Consider the following 16,178-nt stretch of genomic DNA (forward strand, 5'->3'; position numbering starts at 1 on the left):
CAGCACATGAAAAGGTTTCGATCTCTGTACAAATTTCACTGGAGCTCCCAGAGACTTGACAGAAAGTAAGTATTCAGTGAATGCACAGAAGAGCATGGGTGGAAATTAAAAAAAAAATGAAAAGAAAAGGAAGTAGAGGGCACAAGGAATTCTTCAAAATTGTAGCCATGGACTCTCTGGTAAATGTCGAGATAGTGGATAACACGGATAATTTGAAAGGGACGATTACAGAGTCAGCAGCAACAATCTAGACATAGACCCACAAGACATAGAGGGAGGAATAAGGTTGGTCTGGACCAAAAGGGAACGGGAAGTGGGATGTTCTGACTATGTAAACACCGGCTGAAAAGGGACTAATGGACAGCACTAGCATTCCTCTACCTAATCCATTTCCTCAGCTAGACAGGTAGACGTGCGCTGGAAGTGCTTGCACTGTGGGGCACTAGCATCACAATCGCGTACTTGTCAATAAGAAGAGCTGGGCAGCAAGTCCGGGGCTTGAGGCAGCAGGGCAGAGCAATACCTGTCACTTAGCTGCTGACTGGAATAAACTGGGCAACTATGAGTCTTGCAGAGATCAGAAGGGTTCGTTGGGTTTCGGTGTAGACATCTTAATGTTGGGTCTGAGTGATTCCTCTGTACAATTGATATTGAGGGAGTCTGATTGAAGGCCTTGCTGGCCAAAGTCAATCCCATAATTACCCACACCCATAGCATGCTATAGCTTACTGCAGAAGTAAGACTGTAGCGCCACCTGAACCTACTGATCAGAATTTTCCTCCGGGTTTGCTTGTTTATGGATTTGGTTGTAAGGTTTTCCTGTACAGTCTAGTGTGGTTTCCAACTCACAATCTTCTGCCTCAGCCTCCTGAGTGATGGGATTCCAGATGTGCCTTAACATACCAACAGGCAAGGCCTGGCCTTTGACTACCACCTGGCTGTGCATATGGATATGTCAGAGTGGGAAGAACCAATAGAGAGGCGGTCCCAGATGTCTGCACTATGCAGATTTCTCTGTGATAGTCACACACTACTTAAGTTAACCAACAGGGCAACTATGTCTACTTCCAGAAACATCTTATATATCTGAAGGACCACTACTTTCATTTTCTAGGAATACAGTCAGATCATGGTGTTTATCAACACAGGCAAAAAGGCATAGCCTCACTCAGTTTTCTCAAAAGTGAATCTAAAGTGACCTTTAGAATTGACCTCCAATTCCACCACTACCCAATAAAGAAATTAAGGCCATCAGAAACCAAAAACAAACAAACAAACAAACAAAAACCAAAATATCATACCACTAGGAAGTAGAATAGTCTATCTTTAAGCAGATCTTCATAAATAAGTATTACTCTTTTGAAAACTCCTGCCGTCTATAAAATCTACTTAATGTGTTATTTGGTTTAATGTGTCAGGACTTCCCTAGTTTTACAATGACATGTTAAATATATACATGCACATATTTCCAGCACTAGAAGCATTATCCTAGATGAGACAGACAATTGGAAAAGTATAGCTACCACCATTCTTTAACAAGTGCTGCATCCATGGCTTTGAACGTTACCAAGAATCTTTTCCATCAACATGGACAAACTGCCTAAACACACGATTATGAAAGCTGCATTGTAATAGAAGTTGGCAGGAACAAAGACATGCGAGGGCCATGGGATCCATCCCTGCTGCAGGAACTGAGAGATACGTATTGACCTGTATGTGAGCTTACAAGGTAATTCAGAGAGATAAGGAAGATCTTCCCGAGAACATGCAGACATGTCAGTGAAAGGACACAAGAAGGAGCATTCAAGCACAACTGTTGGGCTTCAAGTGCATGGTAATGGAGGAAATACTCAGACTGCTCGACAGGATCATGGTCCCATTTTGTGTGAGGACGAAGGCTCTGTCCTCCACAGAGGTTCCAGTGTGGACAGTGGGCCTTCATTCAAGGCAAAATGGGCCACACCTGGAACCTTCAAAATGGAGAATCTCAGGTCTCATCACAGAGTGAGTGTCTCTGAATATTTACTTAACTCAGTCCTTATGCAGAGAGATGCTCCACCTATTTGTCCAAGACCAAGGGACATCAGTGTCACTGAGTGTTTCCCATGTAGTTCTCAGAATTGAAACTGGAAAAATTCCGAGTCCTGGACATTAACTTAATCAAACCATCAGGAAAAGAAGACCTTGGACTTTTATGTTTTCAACCATGGCTTTGGGTGAGTTTTTAAAAGTAATTTTATGTACTTAATTAGAACGCATCTGAATTTGTGTTTGTCTGTAGGCATGGGAATCTGTTGTGTAGCAGTTTCGAGTTCACCCTGCAAGGAAGCTCTTTAAGACCAAAAATGAACAACTCAAAACAGCTTCAGGAAATTCCTGAAACTGACTAGATTCATTACTACCACCAAGAGAAACGCCCACCACAACCACCACCACTACCAATACCACCAACACCACCATCAGTAAACAATAAAGACTGCTGAGGGTCTCGGACAAGCCAAGCTGTAAATAAACCTCTGAGACCATAATACATGCTTGGAAAATGCAGACACCAGCCAAGCTACCTTGAAGAGGTTTAGATCAACTGATTCCCTCGAAAAGGACACTCTCTAACCTATTGAGCTGCCTGTCTTTGGACTGTGCAATGTATGACAAGTTTCCAGACTTTTGGAACTTCCACCTGTACAAGAGTGAATTTTGGTGATGCAGCTGTCTGAGGCATTTTTTTTTGCTTCTGTAAATAACCCCTCATATTTCTGTAAGTGACTCAATAAAACTCATTGGCTCACAAAATTGGACTTTTGGTGGTTTCCATACTTTGGTCTGTGGTGGGCTCCCTATCTGGCGTGAGTAGACAAGTGTTGTGCATTTGCCCCTGGAAATGTCTAATCAAACAACCGAACCACATATGTGCCTTGTATCTGGAGGACAAAGAGGTCTTTGGATGCCCTGAAGCTAGAGTTACAGGTGACTGTAAGGAATTGCATGTAGGTATTGGGAACCAAACCAGTGTCCTCTGCAATAGGAACAAGGGTTCTCAAGCCACTGCTCCATCTCTCAAGCCCTTCTGGAGAGTTTCACAATGAAGTGTAACAAAATGGCTGAACCAGAACTTTATAATCAGGTAGAACCAAAATTGGCAGCCAGTCCTGCCACGTGATGATCAGTGTCGTTGATTCGGCACTTTCCTGAGGGAGCTTTCTTCCTGTGGCCAAAGGGACAAAGCATTTCTTTGCACGCTCAATAGAAGCAGTGGGTAGATAATCATGAATCCATTGTGGAACAGGCCCTAACTTGTGCTTAACACTGAGTTGGAATAAAATAGAAGATAGTTATCATTGCTTTTATCATGTTTGACACTTCACTTTGAACTTCTAAAATTAAGGATGATAGCTGCTGGTCGATTTTAAAATTTCACATGTATTGTTGTTTTTACCAACATGTGTGCTTTGTGAGCCACATGAATGCCTGGTATCCTAGGAGGCAGAGGAAGATGGCAGATCCCTTGTAACTAGAGTTAAAAGTGGTTGTAAGCTGCCACATGGGTGTTAGAAATTGAACTCCAGTGTTCTGGCGAAGCAGTCAGTGTTCTTAACCACCGAGCCATGCCTCCAGCCCCAAAGAACATTATTTGATTCATTTAAATTATCTTTACTTAGTTGATGTTAGGCCCCAGTATCGAAGAAGTCAGAGATGGATAAGAGCATCAGGTGGCTGAACAGGAATATTGTGTAGAAACAGAACTTATATTCACAAACGGATGGTTTTATACATCCAGATAGTGTTTTCCTTAGCCTGTGGGGGAAGAGATCAAAGCTGCTATTTAATATCATTAAAATAATTATTATTTCTTTCACATATGCTAACCCAGGCAGAACAGAAAGAGCTTTGAGTGCACTGCAAATAAAACCTTGTCAAAGAGAGGGAGGCATGCATGTGACTCTGATTGTGTCTCTAAATTAGCCCAGAAGAACACCCCGAATGGTGGCAACACTGTGACCTTATTTAAAGTCTACGCTTTATCAGCTCCTCCGTCCTGACAATTCTTTCCAAGCTGCTGCTTTCTTACTTCCCTTTGTCTATTATTAGCCTCTATTTTATAACTGCCAGAGAATGCTTTTCCTCCAGCAGCAGAGATACCCACTGGCACACAAGCCTTGCTCTCCTGTTGCCTGAGAGCGGAACACTCAGAGTTTCTAATTGATTCTCTGCCCTTCAGGAGCACAGGGTCATTGGGATCAACCTGCTGTCAGAGGACCCCCATGCAGGCCAGGCTCAGGGCATGCTCACTTCTGGATATCTTCTTTGTTCTCCACAGTCTTATCTCCAAGTACGCCTCTGCCCTAACGCCTGGGGTTTATTTATTTAATGAAGCCTCCCACTGAAATAATAACTCCTTCCACTGCATTTTAGTATTTGTTGAAGAGAGAGAGAGAGCAGTCTTTGCAAAGCTAGAAATTCGCCCCATTGTCAGAATCTCATGGGTTTCTGCCTTGGCTCCCACTGTACCTTTGTGTTGCCGTGCGTGCCAAAAGGTGGCTTCCTGACTTTGAACCTGTGTTGTTCTCACAGCAGGATGTAACAGGAAAGAAATATTCTTCAGCTGGGAAAATGCAGGAAATTTTTTTTTATATATGCCAATAAGAATCTCTAAAATAGTATTATTCAATGATGATTAATGGTAATGATAAATGCACGCTTCAATGAATCTGTTCAACTCCTTATGGAAAAAAACAAACAGTTGAAAAAAATAATATTTCTCATAACTACAATGCCAAGTGATTAATATTCAAAAAAGTAATTGTATTATACTATGAAATAGCCTTTTTTACAAATGTCTCACATGTGCAGATGAAGGCTCTATGTTAATGGAGGATGAATAAAAATATTCTTGATTTCATAATTTAATCAGCATGACACTTGGTCAGAAAAATGAGATGCTTATCTATACTATACATTCAGAATAAAAATAGTGTGAGCAAATAGAAGGAATGAAGTTGTCCTGTTTCATTTAGATTTGCCTGGATGTGAGAGAAAATAATTCAGAAAGGTAGTGACTTGTTTTATAAAAAACTTATCATAAAATGTGGTTGTTTTAATCTGCATCTAAATAATTTGGACTTTCATCCCTCCAACAATTTGAAGGAGATCTTCTTCAATAACTGCTCAACAACCCATGTCCTTATTGGCAAGCAAGAGCAGACTTCAAAATGAGAAAGAGAGGCTCTTATCTTGCCAAATGCAAATCCCGCGGCTACCTCATCTTGGAAGCTCCCAGGGCTCCGATGAGCATGGATGCCTGATATCTTATATCTGCATCACAGAACCTTTCACACAAAATTGGACTAGAAAAGACCCATCAAGATCCCTCTTTTATGAGTTTTCTTCTGAGAACATTTATTAATATTTTTTGCCACTCTTCATTGAGCCTGGAACATTGGGCAAACTTAAGAGGCGATGGCAAAGAAATGGAAAGAGTGTATAAAGTAACCGTGGATATTTTTTTTTTTGAGGAGAGGGAAAGAGGAAAAACACAGAGAATTACTATATGTTTCATCTAGTAGCACTTATGTATATGTGTGTATTTATGTATGAATATGTACATGCACAAGGATGTTTTCCAACAATTTAAATCTTATGGGTTTTGGTCTGTTTAACTTTTATTCATCCCAGGATTCCATGCTTTTGTTTACAAATATTTCCAATAAAGTAACTTATTTAATTGACCACTCTGGAAAGGCTCTTCCTGTTCTCCTCGTTCAGGCTTTGCTGTTCAAGGATGGTGAGAATTTGTCCAATATCTCTGCTAACATCAAACATCAAACTGTGATGTCTCTGGCCCCTAAACTCACAAGGTATGTACAGAAGGCTCTCATTTATCCAGTTTTCCACAGAACTAGTGTGATTTGCCTAATAGTATTGGATCATGTATAAACATGTGTGCCCACGCATCTTATTCTGCTTCATGTCACTAAAACTATTTCCTCATATCAATAAAACCATTACAATAACCACAGTCATACAGAAATCAACCAATGAAAAACTAGCTCTGGATTTTTTTTTCTGGAAAAAAGAAGACTGATGTCCTTATGTCATTTTCTCGGGTTTTTAAAACTCTTACTTATTTTTTATGTGAATGGGCATTTTGTCTGCATGTATGCCTGTGTGCCACATGTTGACCTGGTGTCATGAAGACCAAAAGAGTGTTTGGAACTTCCGAAACTAGAGTTATTGATGGATTTAGCCACTGCATGGGTACTCATAAATAGTCCTGAATCCTCTGGAGAGCAGTCAGTACTCTTGACTGCTGGTCTTCCTCTCTAGACATGGATTTATTAAAACTAGGTAACTAAGTAACATATAAATCACATAAGGATATGTACAAACACAGATGTGGGATATAGCAAAAACCTCTGGGCACGGTGCTGTGCAAATTCTTCTGCACTTTTTTGAATGATTTATTTTAAAAGGATTACATAGGCATATGTTAGGCTTGATTTCCTATGCATTTAAGTTTCATTTGCATTGTAATTAAAAAGTGAAAAGTGAGAAAGTTAAGCAGGATCCAGTGATGCATGTCTACTATAATCCCGGCACAGGCACATGGTAGGCAGTGACAAGAGTTAATGGCAAATTTGAAGTCATGCTAGGCTACATAGTAGGACCATTTCTCAAGAAAACACACAATAAAGTAAGTTTGGAATTTTGGATAACTATGTGTATGGCTAATCAGAATATAACATGTTGAAGAGTTGATGGGGTTGCTTTGACTATAATCAGAGTCAGACACCTCCTTTTCAAGAAGTTAGAATTGGGGATTCCCTGGCCAGAATGATTCTAAAGAAGAGGGATGAGTGGAGATGCTAGGCCTGAAGATGGTGAAGTTGGTATTTGCCTGTTGGGTCAAAAAGACTGATATTTTGGTTTGGTGTATGCATGTTCATATTATAACATTGTCTTTCTGTTATTTTCAACACATGGAAAGTGCTGCTTAGATCCATGTGAGGTGGAAAGAAAGCATTCACAGAAATGTCGAGTTTCTGACCATACTGGGATAAAGGATAGAGCAAGAAGCCTTTCAATGGTGTGAGGGAAAAACATAGAAGGACTTAACAAACTGTCCCAGTGCCCTGCAAGAGAGCTCAGAACATGGGGGACATCCTTATCTGAGTAGGCTTTAGTGGAATATCTGCCTGAGGATCCTGCACAGCAGGCCTTCTGGTGCTATAGTCAATGTTTACAGCTATAAAAGCAGGATAATGGTAGATAAAATGTTTACAGATCTGCTCTTATTTCATAAATAGATATCTGAAGATATCTGAATACACTAGCTATATTTTACCTAGGACATACATAACTACATGATTCTATCTCAGTTCAGGGAGGCTTTTTAGCATCTTGCAGTCCAAGTAGAAGTCAGCAGCCCCAAGGAAGAAACACATGTCAAGATCTATGATTGGGTATTACAGAAAATGTACCTCCAGGATCTCAGGCAGAACAGCCCGCACAGGAGGTGGGAAGAGAAAATTATTCGGCTTCATACTCTTTTTTTTTTTTGCAATAATTGTGGAAAGGAAGAATTCCCTTAACAAAGGGTTGCCTCCAATTTTTCCTTTCTTCCATATCTACTCTTTGAACAACAATGCTCGATTTGAAAAGGTGGCCCCGGAACGCTATCAGTCATTACCATTCTTATACACTACAGACGGGTGTCTGTTTTCTTCAACTCTGATTGTAGGGCTCAAGGTAAATTGTAGGAACAAGATTCTTTGAGTGCACAAGCTCTGAGTCCCTATGAAGATGGCAGAGATGAGTCCAATGCTGTGCAAACCTGGTCAAGCAAAGAGAAGACAGAGAGTGTAGCTTACTATTAATAATTTATACTCGCCGGGCGGTAGTGGCACAGGCCTTTAATCCCAGCACTCGGGAGGCAGAGGCAGGGGCATCTCTGTGAGTTCGAGGCCAGCCTGGTCTAGAAGAGCTTGTTCCAGGACAGGAAACAAAAAGCTACAGAGAAACCCTGTCTTGAAAATCCAAAAATAAATAATAATAATAATAACAATAACAACAATAAATAATAATAATAAATAATAATTATTATTATTTATACTCAACCCTCAACTTGTAGTGCCTACTCTACTCTAGTCTTACAATGCTCCCGTGAAGTAGTAACATCTCCACTTATTAACAGATAAGAAAACTGAGTCACAGAGATGGTATATAATGTCAGTCTGTTAGGAAGAGATAGACATTGATTTCACCCAGTCAGGCCTTGTGAGAATCATTAAAACAACAAGAAGACATTTTTTTAAAGTATCAGCAAGGAAAGAAGAGTCTGATGTTTTAATTACATTTTCTAAAGAGGAGTAACTTAAAAATATTAATTTTATTTATAATTATGCTTGTGTGTGCACATATGAATATGAACATATGTGTGCAGGTACCTTCAAAGGTAGGAGGTCAGAGGCCTCAAATATCCCTGGTGCTGCATTTACATGTGTTTGTGAGCCTCCTCATGTGGGTGCTGGTAACTGAACTCAGGTCCTCCATAAGAGTAGTACATGCTCTCAACCAGTGAGACATTTATTCAGCCTTCTAATTCAGAAATCCTTTAGAGACACTATTGAACTATAGATCTCCCTGAACCCATCAGGCTGCTATAAGGGAAATTTGATTAAATCATGGGCTAGATAAATTCCAGGCTCCATCAGCTGGAACAGCACTGCATTGATTTTAAGAGTGTTTTAATTAACAGCGCTATCATAATACGTTAGAGACAGACCAAAAATCAATTAGATCATTTTTGATACCACACAGCAACAATGCTTTGCATTTTCATTGCATTTGACATTCCTGATTTACATTCACATCTATGACACTCCAATGACACTGCCAGGAAATGTCATGACCGTCCCCATTTCACAGCTGACAAACGAGTCAGCGCAGTCCCATGCAAGTGAATAGAAACTGATGGGGTTGGGAGAGACTGGGAGAGGCTAAAGACTAACGTCACAGTAAAAGACAATGAAAAACAACTTATACAAAGCAGTGTACCAACTGTCAGTGATCTGGCATGGCCCATGTACTGGCTATCACCTGTTTGTAGACATCAATGCTCCAGTGCTTCAGTAATTAGCTATTCCATCCAGGATTTAAGTGGGTAACTATGTGCTTGTGTGGGTGTATGTCTGTCTCTCTGTCTGTCTGCATGTGTAGATGGTCCTGAATAAGTACTCTTTAATTTTTTTCCTTTCTTTTTGTCACAATGAAAACCATCAATACCAGTTTGCAGAAGTCTGATGGTATCTATGCAACATCACTCACATGCACACACATGCACACACAGGTACACTGATATAGAACTATCAAGCATCTTGCTTCTCTACTCTATTTTTAATTTTAATCACTCTATCAGACTTTTAGGGTATGTATTCATCTTCAGTTATTAAATAGTGGACTGACATTTGAAAATTCCGCCCAGCCAGTAAAAAGTTTTACAAAGCTTTAGCCTTAGTCTCTTACTTCCAAGTGCCTAGATTTGTTTCCTATCGCACACAGTCTAACTCACACCAGAAAACCTATCTTAAATACACAGACTCATGTCAAAAATTTGATGCAACAGTAAAACCAAATGATAATAACAGTTAAAAGTGCAAGTTATTGTTTCAGCTAGAGTTGACGAGTAAGTTATAACATATTAAAATAAACCAAGTCTTCGAAAAATAACTAAATTCTGTTCTAATTTACTCTTTCTTAGATGCACTTCCTCAGTCTTTTGTACAACACTTAAGTAAGTACTTGGATAAAAAATGGGGTATATACAAAGAAATAAAACTAAAAGAGGCAACCAACTACATAGAAGTCCTGGGGTTATGACATCACATGCATTGAGCTGTTTGATTTCTACATTAATGAGCCTATCTTGACGAACTCTGTTCACAGAAAGGAATTATTACTACTCAGCTCCTTTCTTCTTGTCCAGAGCAAATCAGTAGGTTACCTCTTAGAAGCATGACTATTGCAAATAACACATATTTTCTGTGGTCCCTGACGATCCTTCTCATTAGCATTTCTCGGAAGACCCTGAAACTTATTCTAAGATTCTTCACCTTGTTATTAACCCCATTCTGCAATGTCTCTATGACTGAGGCTGAATTCAGAGGCGTATCAGCCCCTGGCCTCTCTTGTCGATACCTTCCAGGGATGTATGCCAGATCCCCATTTTCGCTATGACTTTCTTCAACCACAGGGAATCATTATCCACTGCTCTCAGAGTACTTACTGGAAAACCATTTGATAAAGAGGATCCTTGCTAGCCTGAAGAGCTAATGGACCTACAAAGTGACAGAGCAAAAAACTCACCAGGCTAGGCCTGTAATTTTAGATATTAGAGCCCAGAGATATTGTTGCACTGTTCCCAATCAATTCTCTTAAAATGGGAGCTTCGGTGTCAAGGCCTCCTCAGGAAAAATGGGATACAACAATGTGGAGAAAAGCCTCCAGGACTGCCCTCCCCACCCCAGCTGCTGGCTTCCCTCTTTCATCCCACCCAGCACCATGTTCCCATCTACCACTTGGAATGTTAAAGTAGATAGACATTAAGGCTTAAACCAAAAGCAAGATGTTTACATAGACGATAAAGTAAACATGGGGTGATTTCTAATAAGTAAATGAATTAAAATTAAAATAGAAAAATAAAGGAAAAAATTGAAATCACATAAAACAGAAATCTTGAAAATCCAAAGCCAAAGACTTCCTTAAAGGAAGAAGTGAGTCCAACAACCCCTTGGTGTCACCGGGAAAAGGAGTTGCAGGGGACGGAATCATTTTCTTCTTTTTCTAGAAGTCCCCATGTTCCAAATGACTCGATCATCTTTGAGTCACTAGATTTCCAAAGTGATCATATTAGATCAAGACCAGGCCAAAGGAGATTGGTGCCAAAGTTTGTAAAATCTACCCCCTCCACCACCAGAATTCCTCCACAATGAAACAGCATATTCTGCCTCTTTCTCCACTCTCCTGCTTGGAATTTGTTTTAATCTCAACCTTAGGACATTATGTAAGATCCCTTACTTGTTAAGATTTTTATAATATTAGTTGGTCAGTTTTCTCTTAGTTGTATTTCTGATGCATTGTTTAGAAAAAAAAAGGCAGGCAAACAATGATGTTCCAAATGTTCAGATCCAACATGACTTTACGCTTAATTTTTCTTCCATTATTTATTTTTTATTCAAAATGTCTTTATAGTTGTTGACGTAAATAAATATACAAGCCCTTTTATTTTCTTTAGGCTTCATTTACTTACATAATTTATCATGTTAGCTTTTGTCATCACTGAGAATAACTTTTTATGTACAAAATAAGGAAAATATATGCTTTCGGTTTGGCTTGCCTGAGAGCCATTTATTGAGCAATCTGTTCCTGGGATTTTCATACTGAGTTCTGCTCACTCTTTCTTATCAAACACTTTGTCGTTTGGTATAGTTGTGTTTTCATTTACTTTTGAGATAGAACCACACTACATAGCCCTGCATGACCTACAAGTGACAATGTAGACCAGGCTTACCTAGAACTCACAAAGATTCTGGTGGTTTTGACTCTGGAGTGCTGGGATTACAGGCATGACCACATGGAGCTCTGAACACTTTTGTGATGAAGCATTCTTTGAATCTCTACTGGAAGCTTTGTTACTAAATCTCTGTTAACAATGAAAGGTCTATGTCAGAGCCCAGTTGCTTCTCACAGCATGGAAACAAGACAGAGGTAGTCTGTTACAACACTGCAACTTTTAAAAAAGAAAGTCAAGAAGACATCATCATAACTGATCTCAGACTTTGATTTATAGTATTTTATAACTGAAAATATACTATCAAGTCAATACATATACATGCCTTTATATTTCTTCACAAATAGACTAAATGGGCTCTTACTTTGTTTGGAACATTTTCTAGTAACTTATGCATTCTAAACATACCACCAGTATCATGCCAGTCACTTTTCTGCAAACACATCACAAAGTGAAGTGCCATTAATTCATTTTTATGTGTATTTATTCAACAGTATCTTGGTGATAGAAGATTTCCAATGAACATTTACCAAACGAGGGATGAGGGAATGAAACATTCTACTGAAGTATGGTGCTCCACAAATGGCAGAGTATTAATAACTGCCTCAGAAAGTTTAAGTGTGGCTGATGCAGGAACAAATGTGTGCCTTTTATTCACGGCAAATCTCGAGAGATGAATAGCAGCCAAGTGTGATGTGTGATATTCACAGCAAGGCCTGCGAGATGAATAGCAGGTACGTGTGATGTGTGACTTATTCATGCTAGTAAGAGATTTATAGACTGGGTGTCTATTAACAGATTTGCGTTCTAACTCTGCATAGGCTGGTCTTTTGTCACGATTAGCTATGTTGTCACTGTATGTTAAATAATAGGTTGTCAAACCAAAATATAGAAGAAATATGAAGGCAGAAATCCCAAGTATTTCACATCCTTCTAGGTTAGCCAGCAATACATCCCCAATTGTACGTAATACAAAATTTAGAGATGTACATGTATTCATGCAAAAAAAAAAAGATTCCCTTTCTGAACATGAGACCTACTGTTATGGGCTAACCAGGGTTTCAATAAATCCTTGTGGTGAATTACTAATTTCTCATGTCTCCAAGTATGAACATGCTTGTGGAAAAATTCTTTAGTAAAGGATAATTTTTGCTTATTTGTTTTTTCATTTGTTTTCCTGGAAATTTCAGGAGCAAATTTCCCAGGGCTTAATTGTGTGAGGCAAACAATATATACTACTTTTCAAACAAGAATGAAGGTAGGAGGAAGTCATATGATGTATTGTAATCTATTATGATTAGTATCCATAGATGAAGAAGAGCTATGGACTCAAAAACATCTACAGAGGAAAAACAATGATAAGACATACAGAGTAGATGTCCCACATAGTCAAAGTCAAGAGGCCCCAAAAGAAACCAACCCCATTGTCATCTTGATCACTGGTCCCTAATCTGCCTAGCTGGCAGATTAAACTATGTGGCCTGCCATTCTTGCCCTTAAAATCCTAGGAGATTCTAGAAGTATGGAATGAAGTAATAGATGGTAGACACAGGAAAGACGTGGAAGAACAGGTAACAAAACTGATGAGAAACTTAGGAACAGGGAGAGGTGTTGGAGAGCGAAGGGGGTAGGACATACACAGAAGACTAAACATGATCATTGAATAATGTATGTATACATGGAAATGCCACAATGAACTCCAATAATTTGTACAACTGGTAAGTCTAATGTAAAAAAAAATTAAACTGAAGATGAATATACTCAAACATTCAAGGGATTAATGTGACCATATGCTTGAAAGGTTTGAATCATCCTGCCCTTTTCTGTATATTCAGTTTTAGAACAGATGACTCATGCTGGCACACATTGGTTCTGTTAGATCTGATCCATCTTTGTGGTAAAACACCATCAAAGAAGTCGGCTTATTAGCTGATTCTTCTAATTCACCTCTCCTTCAGTGAACAAGGAGGTCAGATTTAATTGCCTGTCTGATGCCTTGCTTTATTTTGTATTGCTATTGCTATAATAAGATAAGTGGGACTAAGTAACTTGTAAAATAAGGAAGTGAATTCGGCTTATTATTCTGATGTCTGCAGATACAGACAACATGGCGCCAGTATCCCTGTGTATTGTATCACACTGTGGTAGAGAAAAAAAGGAACTAGTTATAGAAAAAAAGGGTTCACGGATAACCATTACTATGAGATAGAGAAAAACTTGGGTCAATGTTATTCATGACAAAGTACTCCTTAGGAAACATGTCCTCTCTTACTGAATTTGACATACTCTTGGGAGATAATGTTAATCCACTGACTGGGGTGGAACATTAATGATCTAATTGTCTTACACTAGTCCCTGATTATTCAGAGCCATTACCTCAGTGTCAATGCAGTGAGGACTTTGACGCCAACATACGACAGTCTAGTGACAAAATACGCCACAAATCCTACCACTAATTTTTACACCATGACCTAATCATGTAGATTAAGGTAACTTTAACCCTTGGACACACACCTCTGAGAAGGATACACATATGCTTTTCCTTCTAGAGATTAGGTAATTTATATGCTCCTTGCCAGCATTCTCTTGAGCATAACAAATACAGGAAAAGTGTGTGATGGAACCATCCATATTTTCCCTCATTTCCCACTCTGGTTTGTAGGGAGTAGAGATAAAATGAAAAATTTTAAATTGGGGTAAATTCAAATGGCAGAGTGTGGGTTATGTAAATGAAAAGGCTAACCCACATTGAAGTCCCATCCCCTAGGTAAAGAAACATTGTCTTCTTTTTGCCCTAAGAGAGGACGGAGAACTTCTATGATTGTTCAGTCCTGCCACACCTATATCTCTGTCCACAGTGGCCACACATCCTTTCCACGCACTCATGGTTGATAGGGAACCAAGCCAGATTTGCTGTCATATCCTAATCCCACAACTAAAAGATACATTTCTCCAAGTCATCTTAATAAAACAACATGGGGATAAAGTTTTATAAGGCAATAGAGAGAAAAAAGTCAGAATTTTCCATGCTTTGTGATTCAGCATAATTAATTTAGTAACTGTGTCATATGAGAAGAGTAAATAAAGGAAAGGGAAGGGTTGTGGATACATATGGTCACTGAAGCATGTACAATTGCAAGGAAAAACAAATTACAGCGGTATGCTGGAAATGAAAGCATGGTAGGAAATATCTTCTGAATGCTAATTTGATTCTTCTATTGAGCCTTAAAGTGGCAGTGTCTAGGAGTGCAGTGTTTATATCCCCTTGCTTGTATTTTTAGCAGTTATATAACTCGGCATTTCTGAAAACCAATTAAACACTTTCCTGAATCTACTGGGAATTTCCCTTAAGTGGTTCTCTTCCTGGGCTCCTGCAGGACAATCATTTCATTTACAACATCTTGCTGGAGAGCAATTCCTCATCACAGGTGTTTCCAGAAATGTATGAAATTAATAAGTGCAGCAGAGTCATAATAAAATGCAGCTTCCTCTGGACACAGGTGCAGCCTCTGGGGTTTGTTTCACAAAGAACACCAAGACTCTCTGTCTAAGATGAGCAGTTTGTGTCTCTTACTGAAGTTCTTACATTTGCAAAACAGGATTATTTCTGAGAAAACAATTGTTTCTGAGTGGCAGGATGCAAGCACAGATCTCATGTCATAAATACAGGCTTTGAGGGATAAATAATCTCTTCCATTAAACCAGCAGAGCAGAAGTAAATTTTTGACTTATTAGGGAAAGCATAACCACATCTATTTCATTTCTATTGCTTCTTCCTCAGTCAAGAACAAGATATGAGCCTTGATCCTTGCCATATCGATTTCTCCACTGTTCTGTCCTCATGCAGACATTGTATTGTCAAGGCTGGCTACAACCCTGTACCTTTGGTCATCAGTGAGAGTCTACTCTTTAAACTATTGGTGCAGGGGCTTACCGACAGTGTTTATGGGATCCTGTCAGGGTCTCAATCACAAAGCACTCTCCATCATTGAGGCAATATGCTAGGTCCTTGTCTCGGCAGGGTTTGAAGTGCTCAGATCGTTCTGTGGAGTATGTCGTGGTATCTGAAGAAGAGAGAAAAGAAGGAGATGTGGTTGACATGTTTTATCATACAGTTCACTTATATCATTAGTGGGACAGGTGAGTCCAGGACTATGCAAAGGCAATACCCATGGGGATTAAAAAGAGCACCAATCTTCAATGAAGCTAACCTACTAGCTGAGTTAGCCTACTGTATTCAATTGTTTTATACTCAGCCCTGTATCCTGGGATTCAACTGACCACAGACAAAAAATATTCAGGAAAACTGACTTAAGACTGGGCATAAAAAAAGCTCATCTCTATTGTCAGCAACACATAGGTGGAGCCCAGAGGACCATGAACTCAAGTAATACTTGTGCTACATACAGAATTCAAAGATAGACTTAGTAGTATAGCATTGCCTTTTTTGGGAAAAAAACAAAAATAACAAAAACAAAAACAACAACAAAAAGGCTAAAATAGCTAAAGCACTCTCAGCATTGCAAGGTCCTGGATTCACTCCCCAGCACTGCATACAAAATAAAATTGAAGCTGGGCATGGTGATGCATGCCATTAATCCCAGCACTATGG

At 39.2% G+C, this 16,178-nt stretch overlaps 1 protein-coding gene across 9 annotated transcripts in view; it reads right to left on the reverse strand.

The window, feature by feature from the left end:
• The window catches only part of Nrg3 (neuregulin 3), a 983,941-nt gene that overhangs the window by 515,465 nt on the left and 452,298 nt on the right, over positions 1–16,178 (reverse strand). For all 9 annotated transcript variants that reach the window (XM_041662384.1, XM_041662388.1, XM_041662386.1 and 6 more), the window contains exon 2: positions 15,501–15,630. In XM_041662384.1, coding sequence (XP_041518318.1) covers positions 15,501–15,630 — 130 coding nt within the window. The remainder of the gene's footprint in view (positions 1–15,500; positions 15,631–16,178) is intronic.

This window comes from Microtus oregoni, unplaced genomic scaffold (genome assembly GCF_018167655.1).
Source record: "Microtus oregoni isolate MIOR12 unplaced genomic scaffold, Mior012 000013F_ref0000133, whole genome shotgun sequence".
Taxonomy (NCBI): Eukaryota; Metazoa; Chordata; class Mammalia; order Rodentia; family Cricetidae; genus Microtus; species Microtus oregoni.